Consider the following 21,299-nt stretch of genomic DNA (forward strand, 5'->3'; position numbering starts at 1 on the left):
CGCGTCCGCTTCCTACACGGGCGGTGCGACGCCCCTCGGACCGGACCCTCCGACGCGCGCTGTCGATGTTCACGCGTCTGCCGCACGCGCGACGCGGTAGCTACCGCCATGAACGGCGGCTCTGCGCCCGCGACGTCGCGTGCAACGAAGGATGCGATGACAAGCTCGCTTACAATCCGCTGCGTCTACACGACGCTGCAGCCGTTACGATTTGCCATCGCTTCCGAGCACGCAAAAAATCATGGTCACTCGCGGGATCAGAAATGCAGAGCATGGGGTTAAATGCGATGCGCCTCCGCGTCCACAGCGGGCGCGGCTGCGGCCCGCAAGTCGCGCGTGCAATCGCGTCAGCCGCAAGCGTGCGCCGATCGCGGTACGAGCGCCGCGCCAGCGCCGCGCCAGCGCCAGCGCCAGCGCCAACATCAACAGCACGTGCACACAGCGCTCTTGAGGCGCAGACACCTGCAATAGTCCACTACACAAATGCTGATGATACAGACCCGTCGAGTTACTTTTCACAGCGCATATCAGTGTCAAAACCCAGGCATAGAATACGGATGCCATAGACACGTCGAAGTACTACACATACCGCAGACTCCTGCAATAGTCCACTACACAAATGCTGATGATACAGACCCGTCGAGTTACTTTTCACAGCGCATATCAGTGTAAAAACCCAGGCATAGAATACGGATGCCATAGACACGTCGAAGTACTACACATACCGCAAACACCTGCAATAGTCCACTACACAAATGCTGATGATACAGACCCGTCGAGTTACTTTTCACAGCGCATATCAGTGTCAAAACCCAGGCATAGAATACGGATGCCATAGACACGTCGAAGTACTACACATACCGCAGACTCCTGCAATAGTCCACTACACAAATGCTGATGATACAGACCCGTCGAGTTACTTTTCACAGCGCATATCAGTGTAAAAACCCAGGCATAGAATACGGATGCCATAGACACGTCGAAGAACTTCACATACCGCAGCGCTCATCTAATATCTCCCCCATACTAACGCGTCCATCGCCGTTGCCTGGAATCCGTTGCCGCCACATCATCCCACACATGTGTCCACGGTCCACGCAGAGTGCGCGTCAGAATGCGCATACATTGGGCGAAACCGGTGCCACAGACGCGGCTCCAGAATCATCTCACACCCCGTATGCACCCGTTGCGGGGCACTGGCCATGGCAATGGGACCTCATGGACCGCTCCCATGTCACCGGGATCCGGCGCGTCGCTCGGATTCCATCCATAAGAGTTTATGATCAGGGCGCGCGAGCATCATCGGCACCGGTACGTTCCCCGAAACCTGAGGCAGATGCCAGCCTGGAGCGAGGCTTCGGCCGAGACTAGCCGCCGGCGACTCATCGCGAAGAACCTGTCCGATCAGGACGATTCACTGAGCTGTTCGCTACGTTCCTGTCGTTCGATTGTTTCCGAAGATTCCTCAGATGCACAGCATCGACATTCAATGTGCAGTAATAACGGCTTGCCAACGGTCAAGTACTTTTAGCACTTTCGGTCGACCGGTCGGGGTGCCTGTTTCGAAGCCTCGGTGGAGGCATTCATTGCACCATCGTCATGAGGATGATTCGCAGTGCCCTCGAATACGGGCACTTGACACCCAGGTACTACTGTCGGATGCTTGCGTATAGTCCTGCACTCTTCTCCAATCCATATGTGTGGCAGACTCAAACCACACAATCTTCGAAGACGGGATCATTGGTTTTCAAAGCAGCCCCTCAGCGGAATCATTCGCGCTGCCGCAATCACACGGAAGGAACTGGCCAACTTGATCCCTTGAGGTCTTCTGGAGACGCTCATGCCGGCGATTCAAGAAACTGCTCACAGAAAAGTAATCAATTCCATCCGAATGACATATCGTCAGCTCGTCATGCCCATCGACAAAACGGGATTCTCTAACAGTCCCAAGATACGTCGCATGGGATATGTTCCCATTTGTTCAAGTGTGTTCTCCTCTCATCGCAAACAGTCCTCGGCTTTGTCTATTGGCATCCCTGGGATCGGTTCCAGTTAGGAACGCACCATCGCTTTCCACGAAAGGAGCGTACACTGATTGTCGCCCGTTGACTCGTTCGGCAGTCTGGATTTTCACTCCGAGCCTAGGTTCATGATGGACAGCATATCGTTTCACAAGTCCTCTACGCAAAGGATCAACCTCCACTTGCGCATGCACCGTACTGCGCGGTCGTCGAGGGCGCCACCCAAAACATGCTCGTGATCGCGCGGTATGATACCAGGCGCGGAAACACAGCATGGCGTCCAGCGGAGCCCTCTGAACCCGTCAACAGCATACACGAATCAATGGAGCGAGCGGCCACGTGCCCCGGAGAGGCTCTTGGAGTTCATGGTGTTCCTGACAAATGCGGACAACCGCCTAGAGCCAATCGGAGCCTCTGCGAAGCAAGCACCCACACGACGGACGAAGAAGATGAGCAGTGTATGCGAAGCATTGATCGCTACTTTCGTGCGTGTATCAAGTGCGTTGCCAATCGCCGAAATCCGTTAGACCGAGACGTGAATGCCTGCCATCAACATCCTTCGACTGTGGACCATAGACCCGGAGCAACACGAGAGACCGACGTTGTCAAACGCGGAAATGAGGCAGAGGGAAACGAACCAGCCGCAAAACCATACACCAAAGAGTTATCTGGTAACCCCGGGTCGATACCAAGAATTTAGAGTGTATGAGCGAATGCTTCAATGGACCGCTTCAACTTTATGCAGACGAATGACTGTGACTAAATAGTGAATGCCTTTCTGTCGGCATACGCTGCACAACCGGTGTACGGTGATGGCAAAAGGCAAACTGCCTGTCGTACACTGGATGCCTACCCACCGACATGCAGACGCCTTGCAGTCTTTTTGGACCGGCCATCTACTACTTGTTTCAGCTTCTTTCTGTAGAATGCAACCTTGAGAGTTTGTCCTATAAAGTTGGCTCTCGTGAGCTCTGCGCGTCTCTTCCCGGGCACTGCACATCTCCTGATATTGATAGCAGTGTTAAAGTGTCGGTTCCCGAACTCTAAGCGTTTGCTCCCGTTGGTTGCACTCGCTAGTGCGAGGAACCCGCGAAATTTCGCCCTCGTTTTCATTCCTGCCCCGTCAGCGTTGCGTACTTTTTTATATACTTAGGGCTCCTCTGGCACGTTTCCATCTCGAATCTCTGAAGTATACATCCCAGTTCATAGTGTGTATAGGACATTCGGATCTCATCTGCAGGTATCTCAGCGAAACGCCTTGCGCACTCCTTGTACGTTCTTGTCTTTGGAGCTGGCATAGTCCCTTTTTGGGTCTTCCAGTGCCCTGCTCCGTACGCTACTGCTAGCCTCTGATTTCCATCCTCCTTCGGGTCACTCAACTGATTGAAAAAATTTGCGAACGCCCGCTGCCTCCCACAGTACAAATTCATACGCAAACGAGCCCACCGGGGCTTGGTATACCCCCTCCACAGCCCATCCCAATGGGCAACACGTACTTCCATGAATTTCCGAAAAGCTTCAAAATCCGCTCCTCGGCTAGGAACCTGGCTGATCGCTTCCAGGTGCTCTTTCACTCCTGCATTCTATGTCTCAATTTTCTTCCGTGCATTCATCGTTCCCGATTCTCGGTAATATCTCGCTCTTGAGTGCTTTAAAAGACTCATGTCTTTCTGACGTAAGTTGCCGCCAGTACCATTTTCTACGCGCTTGGGGTACTGCGGTGGTTTCGATATTCCTGTTCCCAGGTTCCGCGCTGACGACAAAGTACTCGTCCTGCGCATTCTGCGTCGCAGAACCCGCCTCCTTCTCATCTTCATGCTTCGCCGCGTCAACGACAAAGTCGTTATCCTGCACCTTCTGTGTCGCAGGATCCGCCTCCTTCTCATCTTTATGCATCGCCGCGCCAACGATAAAGCCGTTATCCTGCACCTCCTGCGTCGGAGGATCCGCCTCCTTCTTTTCTTCATGCTTCGCCGCTCCAACCATAAAGTCGTTATCCTGCACTTTCTATGTCGGAGGATCCGCCTCCTTCTCATCTTCATGCTTCACCGAGTCAACGACATGGTCGTTATCCTGCACCTCCTGCGTCGCAGAATCCGCCTCCTTCTCACCTTCATGCTTCGTCAAGGGCGCAGCCGAGGGCGGAACTGGACGATCCTTCTTCAGCCGCCGATAGTGTACACACATGGCTACTCCATCGGTTTCGGTCATCCCAGTGAATAATTTTTGTTTGCTCACCCTCAGACGTTTGAAATCGAAGATATTCTTCCAGTACGTCTCCCGGTTTTCACCGCAGAACTCCTCCCCGTTAACATTGAACTCCGGACAGATCTCCTTCATGATGCCGTACAGGACTCTGGAGTTGGTAGCAACAAAGTGCGACTTGTTGTTCCATATCGTGACGAAAATGAAGCGCTTCCCCAGAAGCGCAGCCGCCCGTTTCCACGACTCTGCAGTTTTTCCTCACTCAGCTTCATCTCCGCCTTGCGTTCGAGCTCTCGGTCCGGAAACACAAAATATCGCAGTACGAGGCGATAGGATCGTTCCTTATCTTTTTTCAACTCTGATGTCTTTTCTGCTGGATTCACCAGGCCCAGTGCCGCACGATGCTCTTGTATAGCCCCACGAATTACAGAAGCTTCATTCATGCTCTCGTTTGACGACTTCTTATCGACGAATTCGACCTCGTCTTCATGCCTGCGATCGTTCGTGATGCCGTTGATAGTCGCCCATACTCCTTTGCGAGAGATGCGCGGCTAGAATGCAAACACGGCGCGTATCGCGAAACGTTCGAGGTTCATAGGCAAATGGTTCTTCAGGCTTGTGAGGTACTTCATTGCCCCGTATGTGTACATACCACAGTCGCCTCAGTACCGAGTACCGTTCAACCGGAATTCCGCGTTATTTCCGTGGAGGCATGCACTCCCTCATTCTTCGTCGACGCTTCCCCTGTGCCAAGCATCAGGTGACGAATAAAGTCTCATCGAAAATTTCTTCCGGAACCTCGACAGTTTCGATGCCCGTCACGTTGTCGTACATGTCCTTCACAAAAAGCATCAGTCCTGACGTCGCCTTCATAATACTCATAGGCTACGTCGCGACACGTTCTCTGATGACTTGTTGCATTTGTTGCTCGTACGAATCCTTGATATGATTCACAAGACAGGGTTTCACCACCATCTCGTTGTAGAGTTGTCTTTCGTGCAGCTTCTGACGCTACGCCTTCCCCTTTCACTTCTTCGTCTTGTCCTCTTCCCCTTTTACTCGGCACTGTTCTCCATTTTTCAGGGAGCCAGCGATGCGGAACCTCCAGGATCCTCGACTTGCTATTCCACAACCTTCCTTGATTTTTTCTGAAAAAGAACACACTTTGAACGCTTCTGCTGTAAACCGCGGAAAAACACATGAATACAGTAATCCCAGAATGGAACACAACCGAATTTAAAGAATACACTTTGCGATGACTTTAATTGAAATACGACTTTACATTAGAGCAACACTTCAACAAATCGTCAGATAGTGTTTCTCCTCAACGGCAACATGCGCGCCATACCTGATGCCTACCAGATGTGGAGATGCGCGTATCGAGCGCACTATAAAGAACAATGAACAGAATCGATCCACTAACTAGCACCGATAGAACGAGTTCTTTCCCTCTCTACGATAACCGTTAAAAGAGGGAAAATGTTTCCATGTGATCGAAGGTTTACCTTCTGGGGACAAGGTCCCGCGAACCGCACGAGTCTGCCAGACCCGTGCTTGATACTCTCCCCTGAGGCAGGTGGTGTAGCGAGACCCCAACAACTCGACCGCAACGTAGTTTACTCCGGGACTAGGGGCGGGTAGCCTGCCTCTGGACGTCGCCGTACTCGCCGGATAATCCTAGTATATCGCTTCGCGCTGCCGCAGGCAGTGGCTCAGGCTGCGCAGCTTCCAGAATTCCAGAATGATCATAAATCCCGGCCCCGTGTCACTTGAAGCATTCCTCGAGCGGACGCCTGCATTGGTATGACAAACCCGTTCTGCATCCTTACTGTATCCGGTTCAGGTGCTATTGCAGGTGCAGTGAGGCAGGCACTCGGCACACGATAGAACGTACGAAACGACAAGCATATCAGAGAAGAAGTGTACGTAATGGAACTTGGACTTAAAGTGCATCATAATGGACATTTTTTCAATTGCGAATACCCGTCCATCCCGCAATCTGGCATCTGTGGTCCATAGAAATATTTTGTCATAGAAAAGCAAAGATTGCGCGCATTGCGTCTACCTTTCATTTGCGCATTCAGTGCTTTGTCAATGCAGTCGACCTGTAGCCTAGCGGTTACAGTACCGGTGGGGCTAGCGGTTAGATTCTTCAACTGACGCCTAAAGCGACTGCCCTGCACCAACCTCATGGAACCTCTATAGGACGTACGGTTTTCTGAAGCGGTAACGAGAACCTCCAAACCTGGGGTCTGGCTTACTATCTTTGGCGCACTTCGCAGTTCTAGAAGAGTGACCCGTCGAGGCCGAGTCTGCAGCGCCGCAGCCACCGGTGTTACTGTCGTTCACGTCGTCGCTGCTAGATATTCTGATTTAGCGCAAAGTTGAGACGGACTCGAGCTTCAGCTGCAGAGCTGCCTGGACGGATATGCAGTGCGTGTGATTGTACCACCACGAAGAGATCGCTTTGCGCGGGGACGTCAAAACCGCTCAAGCGGACTTGCCGAAGAGGTTTATGATGCCGGAGAGCGCAACGCTGCGGCGCGTAGCTTGCACGCGGTGCCTCTCCCCGCGTTGCTTGCTCCTATGCAGCCTCACGTTACTCTTCTTCCTGCTTCGTCGAATGACTGTTGATATACATATACTGAAAGAGCTCGATGGCCAGCATCGTGCGCTTTCAAACCGCTGCTTGAAACCTCTGATACACTTTCCGGAACTGCATGCTCTGTTCCAACTTTCCTATGGTATCGCGAGCATCGTCAAGCGTCTCGCGATTCTCGGAAGAGAATGCATTCGCCCCGCAGAGATCAGCGATGGATCCTGCAAACCAGGCAACGGGCAAGCATTCGAACCAGAGCAGGGTCTTCAGCGCGTCTGCACGAAGCTCTTGCCGCTTATTCCGACCTGGAGGCAGGCGATTGTGAATGAATGGACGAGCGCGACAACGACGACCTACGGCACGCCATCGCGTCTATACGAGCGGGGACAGCCTGCCTCTGAAGCAGGCCTGGAGCTCCGCCTCGTCGATCACTGCCATGCGACCCTGGACCTGGGTCCAGTCGCCCTGGACAGACGTACCCGAGTACTGGCTCGCTCTGTTGGGAAGAGGACTGCCCCAGAAACGGCGCCTCTTCTGCAGTTCTCGCGTGCTGTATTTGGTCTCTCATGTTGTGACGATCTGATGCGCTCCAATGAGAGCACACACCGGCTGGCGACGCTCGTTCGAGACCGGATTCCAGATGCGGCTGTCGTGTGCTGCATTGCAAGCTCCGAAAAGTGAGCATCGATCACGGTGCTGGTCTCGAGATCTTCGCTCCTTGGCTGCTCGACAGCGACGCCACAGAGGCCGTAACGTTGACTCTAGGTTCGGCGGGATGCCCGCCAAACGAGGGCGAGCAGTCACGACATCTTTGGCAGCACCGCCGATGCCGCCCAAGCAGTGACCTTCGTTAACGTTCTAGGACAGCCTCCGTGTGCTGGAAAACAAGACTTTTTTCGCAATCGGTTGCGGCGACGCGCTGGCGCTAAAGCATACAAACGGAGTTTCTATCCGCATGCGACCACGTGGACGGACACATAAACCACGGCCTTGGCGTCGCGTCGCGATAAGCGCCGAGCTACTCGAAAACTGAGTTGCAGCGCTGGCTTCCATGCCATGCATTGCAAGCCAATTAGAACTGCCTGTGTTGTTGGAAAAACGTTGTCGGTGCGGTTACGTTCCAGAAAGCCAATGCGGGTAAAGCATGATAGAGAAACCTCCATGACGGACAGGGCTGAGGTAGTTCTCAGAAAAGCGGCAACGCGACGCGTTGACCAGTACTCAAGATTTTCGCATTATCCAGAGTTGACGCTCTCGAAGGTCCAGAAAGTTAGAACGACACAGACGGCACAAAATCTGATGCATAGAAATGCAAGTTCGGGGCCAAACCTGCAACCCATTCGTGCAAGCATGTACGCAAGCGTGAACTTTGCCAGATACTGTTCTGAAGCGCACCCCTGAATCACCATACATGGCTGTCGTCAGGTACCGAAACGAGACTGTCTTTGCGGATCACGTGTATGCATCCAGGGCAGACGTCGGCCCTCATGTTCGCGGATTCACGAAACGCAGACGAGCAGCATTCGCCCCGTTCGGTGGTATCAAGCAGCGGGGCTGCTCGTGATTGGCTCCTCGAGCGCTGTCCTCAAGGGCGCTTAAAGAACGGTCGTTCCAGGTGGCTTTTTTTTCCGGAAAACCCCTCCGAATGATGCCTATAGTACAGCGCCCGTATCCAGTCTGGATGCTAACGATTCATCCATCCCCATCAGATTGCAAGCATATCGTTCATAAGGATTCCAGGGTTTCCACGCAGCAGCTCATGAGTCGATATGCTGATCCATGATTACCGAAGCCTCTTCGACACCATCACCTCCACGCTCGCATCAGACAGACAGGTAAACAGGCAAACAGGCAAACACCCCGCGGAGATGCTTCAATCGTCGCTAAAATGCTCTGCCTGCACACCAAAGCCGGCCAGCAGCCAGTCCATGCAACGTACACGGAGCCGTCCGCCCGAGAGGGCGCCCACAAGCTGCTCTCAAAGCGCGGGCAGCGGAGAAGGCGGCATCCGACGCCCCGGTGAGTGGCCGCAGAAACAGCACATCCAACGGGCGGCCACAAAACCGGACACACTACCCGGAACGCGAAACCTCGCCGCGCTGCTCAGCTCAACGCGTGGTCGAAATGAACGAGAACTGCACGGGTGTGAGTCCGATACCAGGAACCTAGGTAGGACGATCTCCAGTTGCTCAGTCTCTGAACAGGAAACCCAGCATCTTCCACCCATCTGCGACCGCCTGGCGCTTCAGCGCCACCAGCGATCAATGCCGAGGTGCCGCCCTGCAGCCGGGCAATCCAGACCAGGAAAGCGACAGCATTCCTCCATCCGAATACGTCTGCTAAAACGCATCGATGCTCAGCCCACACCAAAGGTACCGAGCGCAATGCCATGCTCGCTGCGTCCCGCATCTCGAACAAGGTGCATTCAAGGACGCCTCAGCGCCGCCACGAACTGAGCACATCCGAGTCGTACTTGCCTCTTCTCGAACAAGGTGCTCTCAAGGACGCCTCAGCGCCGCCACGAACTGAGCACATCCGAGTCGTACTTGCCTCTTCTCGAACAAGGTGCTTTCAAGGACGCCTCAGCGCCGCCACGAACTGAGCACATCCGAGTCGTACTTGCCTCTTCTCCAACAAGGTGCTTTCAAGGACGCCTCAGCACCGCCACGAACTGAGCACATCCGAGTCGTACTTGCCTCTTCTCCAACAAGGTGCTTTCAAGGACGCCTCAGCACCGCCACGAACTGAGCACATCCGAGTCGTACTTGCCTCTTCTCGAACAAGGTGCATTCAAGGACGCCTCAGCACCGCCACGAACTGAGCACATCCGAGTCATACTTGCCTCTTCTCGAACAAGGTGCATTCAAGGACGCCTCAGCGCCGCCACGAACTGAGCACATCCGAGTCGTACTTGCCTCTTCTCGAACAAGGTGCATTCAAGGACGCCTCAGCGCCGCCACGAACTGAGCACATCCGAGTCGTACTTCCGCCGCGACTCTGGATTGCTCAGGACTTGGTAAGCCTCGACAACTTTTTGAAACGCCGAATGCCGCTCCTCCGCCGTCAGTGGCCGCTTCCTATCCGCGTCCGCCGAACCCTGGACAGCCTCACGGAGCGTACTGTGCTGCGAGTCGGGGTGCAGCGCTTTGGCTCGTTCCAGGTAGGCTTTGCGAATTTCGCTGCTAGTTGCGCTCGGCGAGACACCGAGTGTTGCATAGTGCGTGCCAGGTGCTGCGCGAGGTGGCGTCTCCGGCTGCTCCTCTCTCGAAAAGGCTTCGGACTGGACTCCTCCGCGGAAACGCCGCTCCCACTCGAGGTATCGGCGAAAGAGCTCGCGCCGAGCCCGTTCTTCTGCGGCCATGAACGCTTCTCGGCGACGCGCTTCCTTCTCCGCCCAGTTGTGTTGGGCTGCCCGTTGCAGACGTTCGAGAATCTCGCGCTCCAAACGCTCCCGTGAGTAACGCTGATAGTTTCCCCAACCTCGATGGATTTCTTTGCCAACCGCGAAGCGAGAGTATCGAAAGCCAACGACACCAGCTGCATACGCTCCGAAAATGAGGAAAGCACCCACCGCCAGTGCCGAAGACGGTTTGGAGACCTTCTCAGACGACACAGCCGAACTATTTTCACCGGACTGCAGCAGCGTTCCATCGCGTCTTGGTCCTGAAGCTGACGCGGCTTCCGAGACGTGTCCCAAGTCCGCCTGCGGAGGCCGTGTTGATCCAGACGCTGGCCCGCTGACCGGACGCGCCCCGGCACTGGCTTCCTTCGTGGCCATTCTGTACCAAGGGTCGGAGGAGGCACCCAGGATTTGTATACGGAGCTGGTGTACGCATGTCCAGCGGACTCTGACCGTCCTCGAAGCGCGTTCGACTGCAGCAGAGCGCGCTCTGTCCCCAACTGGGTTCCTCCGAGGCTGGCGCCAAGCTCCGGCTGGCGAGCTGGCTGGCTGGGCAACACGCGCCACGACACCAGTCGCAACCGCTGCGCTGCAACAGCGCTCTGCTGAGCGCTGGTGGAGTCTTGGACGTTCATGCGAGACGAGCGTGTCTTTTTCTGGACCGCAAAGGTTCTCCCTCAGGTCGAAAGGAGTCAAAAAATACCCTTGATCACGCATGTGGTGAGCTCTGGTGCCTCATTGTACCTGGCTGGCACCGAAGCCGACCAAACGGCAGCAGTTTACCGGCTGCGTCTAACAGAGGGCCGCTGGCGAGTCGAAGGAAAATGGTGCTTGCTAGCCCCGAACTCAGGAGTAAAAGCAAAAACCCCACGACTAGCGGACCTCTGTGTGAATGACGCGGACACCGTGCTCGCCGCAGTCTGTGTGGACGGCTGGCTCTACGTCGAGCGCGCCCAGGATATCGGTGGAAAACGGTTGCGAGCACATCGAGCGCATGATCAGCTGCGAGCGGTAGCACTCGACCCGAACTACGACACGAGCCTGCCTCGTTCCAGTTTGCGTGTGGTTGTGGGAGGCGATCAAGGAGAGCTTGCGTTGTACGGGGAGTCGTGGCTGGGGCTCTCCCAGACAGCCGTCCTGTACCGAAGCCGGGAGGCGATCACGAATATCGCCTGGCATGCACACTTCATCAGCTGGGCAACGCTTTCTGGCACCGTTCGAGTCTATGACAGTGACCGACATGCCGGGGTTTGCTCGGTGGAGCCGCCGGCGTCTCTGGGGCAGCAAACGTTACCGCCGCGCGCACGCCTTCAACGAACCCGTCTTTTCTGGACCTCAGGGCGTCAGCTTTGCATCAGCTGGTGGTATCGTGGTGCAAATGAGGATCTCGAACATGACGCGCAAGAGCAGGATCCAGAAGCATGCGTCGCCATTCGAGTGCTTTCGTTCAACGAAAACCCACCGGAGGAGGCCACGAACGCGATACTGGTCCAGACACAGTGGAGTTGCTGCAGATCACTTTTTCAGAATGGATTCCAGCTTCGCTTGGTCGCGCCGTGTTCAGAAAATAGTGCTGATTTGCTTTTCGTTTCGTCGCGGATGAGAGCGCGTCCAGCGGAGGACAGCGATTCTGGGATGCCCTCGGATGCTGAAGCACTCGAACGGCTCGATGAGGACGCTAATTTCGCAGCCGGGACACTGGAACTGTGCATGCAACTCTATGCGTATCAGCAGACTGAATCAGAAGAAAAGAAAGAAGGCTCCCGCTTTGTGCTTGCGAATGAGCAACTAGTCGCATTCGAGTGGCCTCCGGCTGCGACAAGCGCGGCAGCGCCAGTGCAGCTGCCGCGATCACGCCTGCTCAGCGCCTGGAGTCGCAAAGCATGCGCCCTCTTTATGCTATATGCGGAAGCCGCTGTGTCGACAGAAGCAACAGAGGCACCTTGGCTGCCGGTTATCGTTCAGGTGCGTCCGTGCAATATTGTTGAACAGGTTCGATGGCTGCATGCGCAACATGCTGATGCCTCAGCAGTCCTGGCGCTCGCTCGACTGGCTGTTCAGACGGATGCGCAGGCCCTGTCCGCCGAGGAACTTGCATCTCTCGCCGACGCTTTTCTGGAAGCTCATTGGGAACATTGCAGTGCAGCGGGCACCCCAACCGCTGAGCATGACGAAATCGCTGCCCGCATTCCCGAGGCACTGGAATGGTGGAACGCTCCGACCTGGCTCTGGGAGAAGTGGATACGGCGTCTGCTGGCTGTAGGCAGAGGCGCGCTGCTCGTGTCCGTGATACCGACACAGTCTCCTGTGCTGGAACGCCAGGTTTACGACATCATATTTCACCAATTGATTGACAAGCCAGAACCAGGGATGCTGTATGCTGCCCAGAACTGGCCGTTGGAGATCTTCTCCGTTGACGAGCTTATTGAGGCTCTGGAGCGTCGCCTGCAGCAGGTCCGAACGGCGCCCGATGCTAGCTCCCGCCGGGCGATGCTCATCATGACAGAATCTTTATCCGCGCTCTACACACGATCTGGTCGAACGGAGAAGACGCTCTTCCTGATCCTCGAGCAAGACGGCACGGCCGTGTTCTCCTACATACGGAAGCATCGTCTCTTTGCTGCTGCTCGCCAATGTCTTGGCGCGCTCTTTGCTTTGGATGCGGCGGAGGCAGCGCGCACGCTCGCAATGGCGAGTCCGCTCGAGCTGAGCATAGACGACGTCTTGGGAGCACTCGAGCCCGCGGATTCCCTCAATGCCATGCTCTACCTCGAAGAGGTGTTTCGCCAAGCCCCTGACCTCTTACACGTACCAGAGCACCACGAAAGACTCCTGGAACTGCTTGTCAAACATGCCCCCGAACGTATTCTGGCCCTGTTGCAGTCCGAGGATTGTTTCTGCCGGCCACAAGTCGCGAGGAGCATCCTCGCTCGAGCGGAGACGCCTGATCGGCAATTTCTCCGAGAACGAGCACTTCTGCATGCGCTGCAGGGCGATCTCCTCGAAGCACTCAAGATACTCCTGGAAGGCGAGATGGAAGGCGATGCCCTGGAGCTAGCACGCCAACAGGCTTCCGATGCCGCACCTTGGGGATTTCTAGCAGCCCACATGCGCGACCCCCAGCGACTCCTACTGGTTCGCGAGTGCGCCCTGTCACGATCTCAAGTGCTTATGACGATTGGTGAACGGCGTCTGGCAGGTGAAGCGATTAAGCTGGAAACGCCCGTCATTCGCGAGGCCTATTACCATCTCGAAGAACAGCGCCAATGTTCGCATGCGGTGAGCGAGCTACTCAAGCAGCGCATCCACAAACTCGAACAAGCCTATGCTTCAGCGCTGTTTGACGATCTCGTGCTGCCCCCAACCGTGGCAACCGATCTGAAGGGACACTTGAGCGTTTCTGAGCGCAATGTAGTCGAGCTATCCTAGCGACTCAAGGCGCTACCGTCGCTGCTGCTGCTGCTGCTGCTGCCACCAGCACCACCATCACTACCACCACCGAGAAACTGTTGCTGCTGCTCTGCGAATCGCTGTCCAGCGCGTGCAGCAAGCTTCAGAAACTTCTGAGCGCACTTGGTTACACACGCTTCTTCCTTGGCTTCCAGTTTGCTACTGCGGAATGAGTCCACGCAGTTGTTGAAACAGAGGTACACGAGCTCATTGTAAAGCCGCATGGAGTCTTGGATCTGCAGCTCTTGCAGCACAGCCATCATACGTCGCTCATCCTCCGCGGAGAGCCCAGCCGTACTCGCTTGCATTCGGGACGAACCTTGGTCTCACCTTTAGTAGAAGCTGCCCCCGGTGCTACAGAGTCTGCGGCTTTGGCAAGTCGTGTCGTCGTCGCGCTGCAGCCGGCGGCTGCAGCATTGATCGCACACTTGGCGTTTAGGGGGGAGCCAACGCTCCTGCGGTCGTGTACTACCCGCCGAGGTTGACAAGGAACAGGCGTCCCTGGATCGAAGCTTAGTTCCGCGGGAGGCTCGTGACACAGGGAACAATAGCTTTCGCAGTTGCGGGGAGGTGGATGCTCTGGTAGGGCCCGCTGCACCCTCCGGAACACGATGCGAGCCTCTTGAGCAGTCCGACTCGGGTATAGCCGGTGAGGGATCCATGGAGCGGACTCGTTTATCCCCTGGCTATGCTTGCCTCGGAGCATGCAGACAGGTTTTCAGAATCTTCGAACCTGCATACTACACGATTCAATTCATTGCATTTAGGACTTGTATAATTACTGATGAGAATCAGGATTTCTCAAACCTATACCCTACACGATTTCACTGATTGCATTTAATACTTGTGTAATCACTGATGAGAATCAGGATTTCTCAAACCTATACCCTACACGATTTCACTGATTGCATTTAATACTTGTGTAATCACTGATGAGAATCAGGATTTCTCAAACCTATACCCTACACGATTTCACTGATTGCATTTAATACTTGTGTAATCACTGATGAGAATCAGGATTTCTCAAACCTATACCCTACACGATTCCATTCACTGCTTTTAATACTTGTGTAATCACTGATGAGAATCAGGATTTCTCAAACCTATACCCTACACGATTCCATTCACTGCTTTTAATACTTGTGTAATCACTGATGAGAATCAGGATTTCTCAAACCTATACCCTACACGATTCCATTCACTGCTTTTAATACTTGTGTAATCACTGATGAGAATCAGGATTTCTCAAACCTATACCCTCAGAAAAATGATCCAACATTCGCTGCGTTGTCGCAAGTCCAAACGGCAGCGGCGAGTCCCGAAATGCTGAACACGTGAAAGCGCTGCGAGAGCGGCAGGGCATTGCAAGCATTGCAGGACTAGTTCATGAATCAAGCCTCTTTTCCTACGTAAATCAATCGACGGTGATGCCTATCACCTCGACATTTCCGCAAAATAACCGAGTGAGTTCAACCCGTTGTTCGCCAGTTGCGTACCCACAGTCACGGAACGCAAGTGTGAAGCATCGGCCCGAAACTGTTTGCACGCCAGCGCGCATGCAGTGCTGCCCTGCTGTACAGCAGTAAGAGGCATCAGTTGGGTACTGTTTGATGGATTGGTGGATCAATCTTTGGCACAGCGCTACCCTGGGTCAGCGATAGCATTGCTGCGCGCCCTACAACGTGTTTGCGAATGGCAAGAATGCCCAGTGCCAGCGCGTTGTTCACTGCAGCGCAATCACGCTCCGATTTGGCAGTTGATTGCGTTCTGTTGCGATGCGTTCATGCTCAGGGTGAAGTAAAGCAAAGTCTGTATGTATCTGTTGATCTGAGGTCTGCTAGAGTTGTATGCGCTCAGCAGACTCATGTTTACTGGCTACTATGTCGCGGCAGACTGGAAACGAAAGGCTCAGCGGCAACGACAGTGTTGGAAGCGACGCTTCACCACAACCTGGCGTCGAGGAGCACTGACTCCGGACTGCCAGCAACGGACAGCTGCAGCGTCTCGATGTGCACAGTCCGCTGCTATCCGAGCAATTATTTGCATGGTATCGAGAGAGGAACCTGTGCGGGACTTGGTATCGGACGCTTCAGATTCAACAAGAACACGCTCCGCAGGACCCGCTATTGGTGCCGCAGAGAAACGCAAAGCGTCGAGGGCGAGCGCCTTGGACCCGTACCAAACCACGAGTGCTAGAAGCGGGTCTGCGAACGCACTCTTGGACGCGGTACCCTGGTTAGCACTGCACCTGGCGACCGTTCTCTGGGGGACACAGCACGCAGTTATCAAACAGCTCGTAGACGGCGGGTTCGACGCATCTGTGCTCAATATGGAAAGATTTGGCATTGCAGCTAGCGTCAGCGTAGCAGCGGCGGCAGGTCTGCACATTCTCGATTCGTGGAATACCTCGAGACGGCCCGGCAGGCGAAAAGCGCAACAGTTTCCGCAAAACTGGCGTTTTTGGCGACGAATACTGGAAACCTGGAGCGGTGCGCTGGAGCTCGGCCTTTGGATGTTCCTTGGCTATGCGTGCCAATCCATTGGTCTGACCGACACAAGCGCCTCTAGAAGTAGTTTTCTGCTGTACTTGAATGTGAAGATCGTGCCGTTTCTCGCTGCCGTACTGCTGCGACGTCGCATTCCGCGAGTCACATGGCTCGCTGCGACGATAGCGCTCTTCGGAACATTAATGCTTTCGTTCGACGGGGCGCCACCCAACGCGGGTGATGCCTGGAGTGTCGCAGCAGCCGTCGCGTCAGCGATGTTCATCCTGCGTCTGGAGCGTGTAGCAAGTCAAATGCCGCCGGCCACAATGAATGCACTGTCGTTGACAACGGTAACGATTCTCGCAACGCTATGGAGTGCGTTCCGATTCGATGACTCAGGAAGGCCAGTGTTCGACTGGGCGATGCTCGGTTCGGCTGCACAACATATAACGGATCCAGCAATCCTTTACTTGGGACTAGCAGCGACAGCACTGAGCGGCTTGCTCCAAGCCTTTGGACAAGAGCACATCTCTGCCGAGCGGGCCGCTATCATATATGCATTGGATCCCGTCTATGCAGCAGCATTTGCGTACTTGCTTCTGGGCGAGACGCTCGGTCCGCGAGGTATTCTCGGCGCCGCCATTGTGTTCATAGCAGCGTTGCTATCGCAGGGAGCGATACGATCATGGCTCTCTGATCGGTTAGAGACTCGAGCAGAGAACGGCAAACTAAACGATTCATGAGGATGCTGGGCGGCAGCGCTTATGTTTTCCGATCCTAGGCGAATTTTTGAGCGACTCGCAATCGATGCATATTGGATGCTATTAGAAGTGGCAAAAGTCACGGCAGCGCGGATGCCACTAGCGCGGTACCTCGGCGATGACGGCAGCAGGTTCCAGAGACATCTACCCTATCATCGGTAAATGATGTCTGTTGCCTGTAGCGTTCTTGCGCGGGCAGCGCTGGACGCGTGCTCGAGCGGGAGCATCTCAATGATGGCGTGTTGACGTCGATGCTGTCGGCGTTTGCAGGCGAGTTGCGCCTACCATCTGCATGAGGACGGTCTTGGCACGCCCGTACAACTCGCGCAGTGTCGGAGGCAACCAGGTCGACCACATGTCTAACTGCATTTCGATGTGTTGCCACACCAGCCGCGTGAAAGGACAGCTTAAATAGCGCAACTGTAAATAGCGATAGAGCACCAAAACCGCCAGGAAGCTTCTTTGCGGTGTGAATATCGAAGCCAGCAAAAAGATGAACAGGGCTGCTTCGGCGTAGGCAGCCAGTAGGCGAGCCCTACTTTCATGCTGGCGCAAGTATGCGGCCAGATGTCGTTGCTTTGTCGGTGCCAAAAACCAGCGTAGCACCTGTGCAGAGGCAGTAGCGCTTTCGAAAAGTGGCAACAGACGATCGTAAACGAACGTGGTGATGAGCGACGCCATTGCGAGCCTTAACGCAACCGGGTGATGCAGCTGCACACCAACGGATACGAAGAAAAGCCGCGGAATGAGATCAGCAGAAGCGAGCGCCCGCTCTAGACGCACCCGACCAGGCCACTCGCGAGGTAGCCGTTGCCAGCTCTGGTAGCAAGTCCAAGCCAGGGAAAGGAAAACACCGACCCAGGTCCAGCCGACAAGAGGCCCCGTTCCCATCCAAAACGTGCCAGTAGCAGCAACTAGGATGCACAGGTCCAACACGGGGCCCAAGTCGCTTGCCCCGCTGCGCTGAAAGCCAGCCCAGGCCGCTTGTCGGCATGCCTGCACACATTTCCAGGTGCGCTGTCGCCAGTCGTTGCTGTAGGTCCGCGCAAACTGGGTACGCTCACCTGCTGCTGCGTCTGCTGGAACCGCTCTAGAGCTCTGCGGCTTCAACGGCAACGAAGGATCGATGTACCTGCGAAAGAAAGCCCGACGGAGACGCTCCTCGACTTCCGCTGACGGTGCGGTGACCTCAGCGGCACGCCGAAAGCGCTGCCAAGCCTCGTCCGTGTCGAAAGGGTAGCGTTTGAAAGCCTCCTCTGCTGCCTCTGCTGCATCTTCAACCAGTGGCATGGTCCTCTCTTCTGCGGGCGGTGAACGACCTCGGCAACTGCCACACCCCGGAGTCCGGTGTGAGGAACCCCATTCATGTCCGCAATGTTCCAGTTCATCGAGCGCGCCCGCAGAGCGATCACCGATGCATCGAGTGCAGTGAGAGCGCACCAGGGAGGATACCCTCAGCAAGTTGCGCTGCCATGCGTGCAAACTGCTGGGAACGGGACACCAGGCAAGGTACTCTGGATCGGTACCCACTGTACTGGATATACGGATAATGGTCTTGTTCAGCGGGACTCTGGGAGATGTACTCTGGATTGGAACGCACTGTACCGGATATACGGATGCTCCTCGTGGTCAGCGGGACTCTAGGGAACGTACCTTGGATGGGTTCGCACTACACTGGACGTAAGGATACTGAATTTGGCCAAGATAGGCAATAGGCAACGTGCTCTGGATCGGTACGCACTGTACTGGATGTACAGATAGTGAACAAGATCAACATTGCCGATCGGATAAAAAAGAGCGGAACATGAACAGCGAAGCGCATGGAATACCAAACTCCACCTACAGTGAACAGGTCGAATACGCATTGACCGACATGTGGGGCCTCTTGCGGGCTGCGGCAGCAGCAGCGTCCGTATGTAGAGGACGACTCTTGCGACGATGCATGGGACTAGATACGAAGAAGCGCTCTGGAGCCGGGTGGGTGTCGTTCGCTTCTAGCAAGTCGCTGTTTGGCTAATCTGCTGCCTCCTCGGATGCGAAATGAGAGAACCAACCTCATGCGCCATCGGTGCTGCGGCACAGAACCTGGAGACATCAGCGACGCAACAAGCTTGCTTTTGGTCGAGCAACGTCAAACGTGGACGCTGCCGGAATGGTGAGCATGTTAACAGCACACCATTGCATGGGAAACGTTCGACTGCTTATCATAGACACCGACCTAGTCGCTCTGATCACGCTTCTTCGTCATCTGGAGCCGGTCGCTATAAAGCTACAGCATACATCGATGAGGGCAATGTCTCGACCTGCACAGAGCGTACTGCATCTCACAAGTTCCTGCCAGAGCAACGCAGCATCAACGCTGCGATGATATGGCGTTGTCGAAGGATCCGACGGACTCGAACGAATGATTTACTCGGCGCGAGACGTAGATTGAGAGCACCACATCGAACGCTGTCTTCCATGCTCTGTCGCGATGGAACGGAACAAGATGGGTGCTTTGGGGGATACGAGTTGCGAAAGCAACCAAAGCGCATCTAAGTGGAACACGACGCTCGCTCGTGGACTCAAATCTGGGGCATGTTGAGTGTCAAGGATTCAGAGCTGTCGACATGGATGCGACAAACCTGACCGATGCTCAACCGTGCTCCCACTGCCCCGCGCGGCGTTCCGCAATGCATCGAACGCATGCCCTGCGTTTCTTTGCATTGTGACAAAGGCCGGATACAGTGCTCCAAATGAAAGACGCGCCACTGGGATTTCGTTCAGCCCGGTGGCGCTCTCGAGACTCCGGAGCACGTGCACTGTACTTGCGCAATAGAGTTGGGTGTTTTGTGGAAATCACCATGCAGTCACCGTTGTCAGGCGAGCGCTAAACCTGATCCGTGATCGAACTTGGTGCATTCTGGGTACTGCACCCAAACTCTATACCGCATGCACCATTGCACTAGCGTCCAGGTAGTGTACAACTATGCTAGCGTCATAAATCTCATTCGAAACCGGCAACACATTAGCACCTCTAGTTCAGGATGAGCACCAGCTTCTATTCTTGTTAAAAAGCACTGACAGAAACAAGCGCCATAAATCTCATTCGAAACAGGCAACTCATTAGCACCTCTAGTTCAGGATGTGCACCAGCTGCCATTCGGGTTCAGGTGCGATCCGCATTTGCGGCATTCCGATGCTACCGAGGCCACTGCTGGGCGAGTCGATTCGTTCTGCGAGCAGCGCTTCAAAACACCATACGGGTTTGCGCCAGACGTTCTGCTCATGCTTCAGAAGGGACCCATCTGGCTTCTTCCAAATCGTTGAGAAGCAGGCAACGAACTCCACATCAATGTCAACGAACAAGCGTCTCTCGAAATCGTAGCGACCGTAGGTATTCACAATCTGAGCGCCTCCTACTTGTTCGACCTGCATGGTCACATTCATGTTCTCACGCTCATATGCTTCAATGGTCTCTCGGAGAGCCTTCGCCACCTGATCGCTTACAGCATCCCCGAGCGCATCGATATCCTTCTCGATCAAAGCCGCGCAGACGCGTTGGAAAGCGAACTGTGCGCCCTTCAAAAACTCATCCGGAGAAAAGACCGGTGGGGGCCAGACTCGCTGCAGCTGCAGCAGGTGCCACCGTATTTTGAGCTGTCGCCAGAGCGGCACGCTGCTCAGTGGCGGTGGCGGTGGCGGTGGCGGTGGCGTCGACGACCCCACGTTGTCTGGATCCCGTGCGACAGCAGCGTCCTGCTCGGAGTCCTTTGCTGAAACCGTTTGTACGAGCCTTGACCAGAGCAAAGAATCTAGCTGCCCACTGACGCGTTCGTCCTCTGCTGTCCCACGTAATGAACGTGCCCCACAGTCCCGAGAACAACTTGTTTGGTGTAGTGGAAGACGGTACACGCTTCGAGTTCCGCAGACGCAGCGCATGGCGCAAGCTTGGCGAGAAAGCGGTTGTAGCTGACGAACTTGCGCTGCTGACCAGCTCCACAACGCTCCACTGCACCTTTTAAGCGCATCTCGCGTTGCATGCAGCATAGGCAAACGAAAAAGCGTCCTTCTATAGGTTCATTCCCAGTTGAGGAGCACCAACGCAACGCTGGCGCTCTACAAAGCGCTCGCCTCGCAGCTAGCAGAGTGCGAGCATCGCTCAAGCCACGAAAGCCGCACACGGCTTCGGGGTACGCGGCTGCTGCTCGTCGTCATCGCGACGCTGACGGGCACATAGACGTCCATACTCATGTTCAAATAAAATGGACCAGGTCCATGAACTCGGGCGACCACGCTGGCGTTGTGGTTTCGGTTCACTTCCATGAGCACCAGCCTTGGTGGGCTTTTCTCGGTAACTGCTTCCAGTGCTCGTATCTTAGTTCCAGCTTTCAATAC

At 55.0% G+C, this 21,299-nt stretch overlaps 7 protein-coding genes across 7 annotated transcripts, besides 2 other annotated features; 3 read left to right on the forward strand and 4 right to left on the reverse strand.

Annotated features, from left to right (window-relative positions):
• Nucleotides 1-3,084: 3,084 nt before the first annotated feature.
• Nucleotides 3,085-6,165: a sequence feature (repetitive element).
• Nucleotides 6,166-6,741: 576 nt separating this feature from the next.
• CYME_CMR210C (hypothetical protein) lies at nt 6,742-7,506 on the forward strand (the record flags this gene model as incomplete). The annotated part of the gene is made up of 1 exon (XM_005538424.1): nt 6,742-7,506. The coding sequence occupies one exon, from the start codon at nt 6,742-6,744 to the stop codon at nt 7,504-7,506; it is 765 nt and encodes a 254-aa protein (XP_005538481.1).
• A 2,266-nt stretch (nt 7,507-9,772) lies between these two features.
• CYME_CMR211C (similar to dnaJ-like protein Jem1p) lies at nt 9,773-10,942 on the reverse strand (the record flags this gene model as incomplete). Its single annotated transcript, XM_005538425.1, has 1 exon — nt 9,773-10,942. The coding sequence occupies one exon, from the start codon at nt 10,940-10,942 to the stop codon at nt 9,773-9,775; it is 1,170 nt and encodes a 389-aa protein (XP_005538482.1).
• Nucleotides 10,859-13,654, forward strand: CYME_CMR212C (similar to vacuolar assembly protein Vps41; the record flags this gene model as incomplete). The annotated part of the gene is made up of 1 exon (XM_005538426.1): nt 10,859-13,654. The coding sequence occupies one exon, from the start codon at nt 10,859-10,861 to the stop codon at nt 13,652-13,654; it is 2,796 nt and encodes a 931-aa protein (XP_005538483.1).
• On the reverse strand, nt 13,651-13,983 carry CYME_CMR213C (mitochondrial intermembrane space complex subunit Tim9; the record flags this gene model as incomplete). The annotated part of the gene is made up of 1 exon (XM_005538427.1): nt 13,651-13,983. The coding sequence occupies one exon, from the start codon at nt 13,981-13,983 to the stop codon at nt 13,651-13,653; it is 333 nt and encodes a 110-aa protein (XP_005538484.1).
• Nucleotides 13,984-14,222: 239 nt separating this feature from the next.
• Nucleotides 14,223-15,119: a sequence feature (possible transcribed region).
• A 420-nt stretch (nt 15,120-15,539) lies between these two features.
• On the forward strand, nt 15,540-16,904 carry CYME_CMR215C (hypothetical protein, conserved; the record flags this gene model as incomplete). The annotated part of the gene is made up of 1 exon (XM_005538428.1): nt 15,540-16,904. The coding sequence occupies one exon, from the start codon at nt 15,540-15,542 to the stop codon at nt 16,902-16,904; it is 1,365 nt and encodes a 454-aa protein (XP_005538485.1).
• Nucleotides 16,905-17,150: 246 nt separating this feature from the next.
• Nucleotides 17,151-18,212, reverse strand: CYME_CMR216C (hypothetical protein; the record flags this gene model as incomplete). Its single annotated transcript, XM_005538429.1, has 1 exon — nt 17,151-18,212. One exon carries the CDS (start codon nt 18,210-18,212, stop codon nt 17,151-17,153), a length of 1,062 nt encoding a protein of 353 aa, XP_005538486.1.
• A 1,824-nt stretch (nt 18,213-20,036) lies between these two features.
• Nucleotides 20,037-20,951, reverse strand: CYME_CMR217C (hypothetical protein; the record flags this gene model as incomplete). The annotated part of the gene is made up of 1 exon (XM_005538430.1): nt 20,037-20,951. The coding sequence occupies one exon, from the start codon at nt 20,949-20,951 to the stop codon at nt 20,037-20,039; it is 915 nt and encodes a 304-aa protein (XP_005538487.1).
• Between the last annotated feature and the right edge of the window lie 348 nt (nt 20,952-21,299).

The sequence above is a fragment of the Cyanidioschyzon merolae genome, chromosome 18, assembly GCF_000091205.1.
Source record: "Cyanidioschyzon merolae strain 10D DNA, chromosome 18, complete genome".
In the NCBI taxonomy this organism is placed as follows: Eukaryota; Rhodophyta; class Bangiophyceae; order Cyanidiales; family Cyanidiaceae; genus Cyanidioschyzon; species Cyanidioschyzon merolae.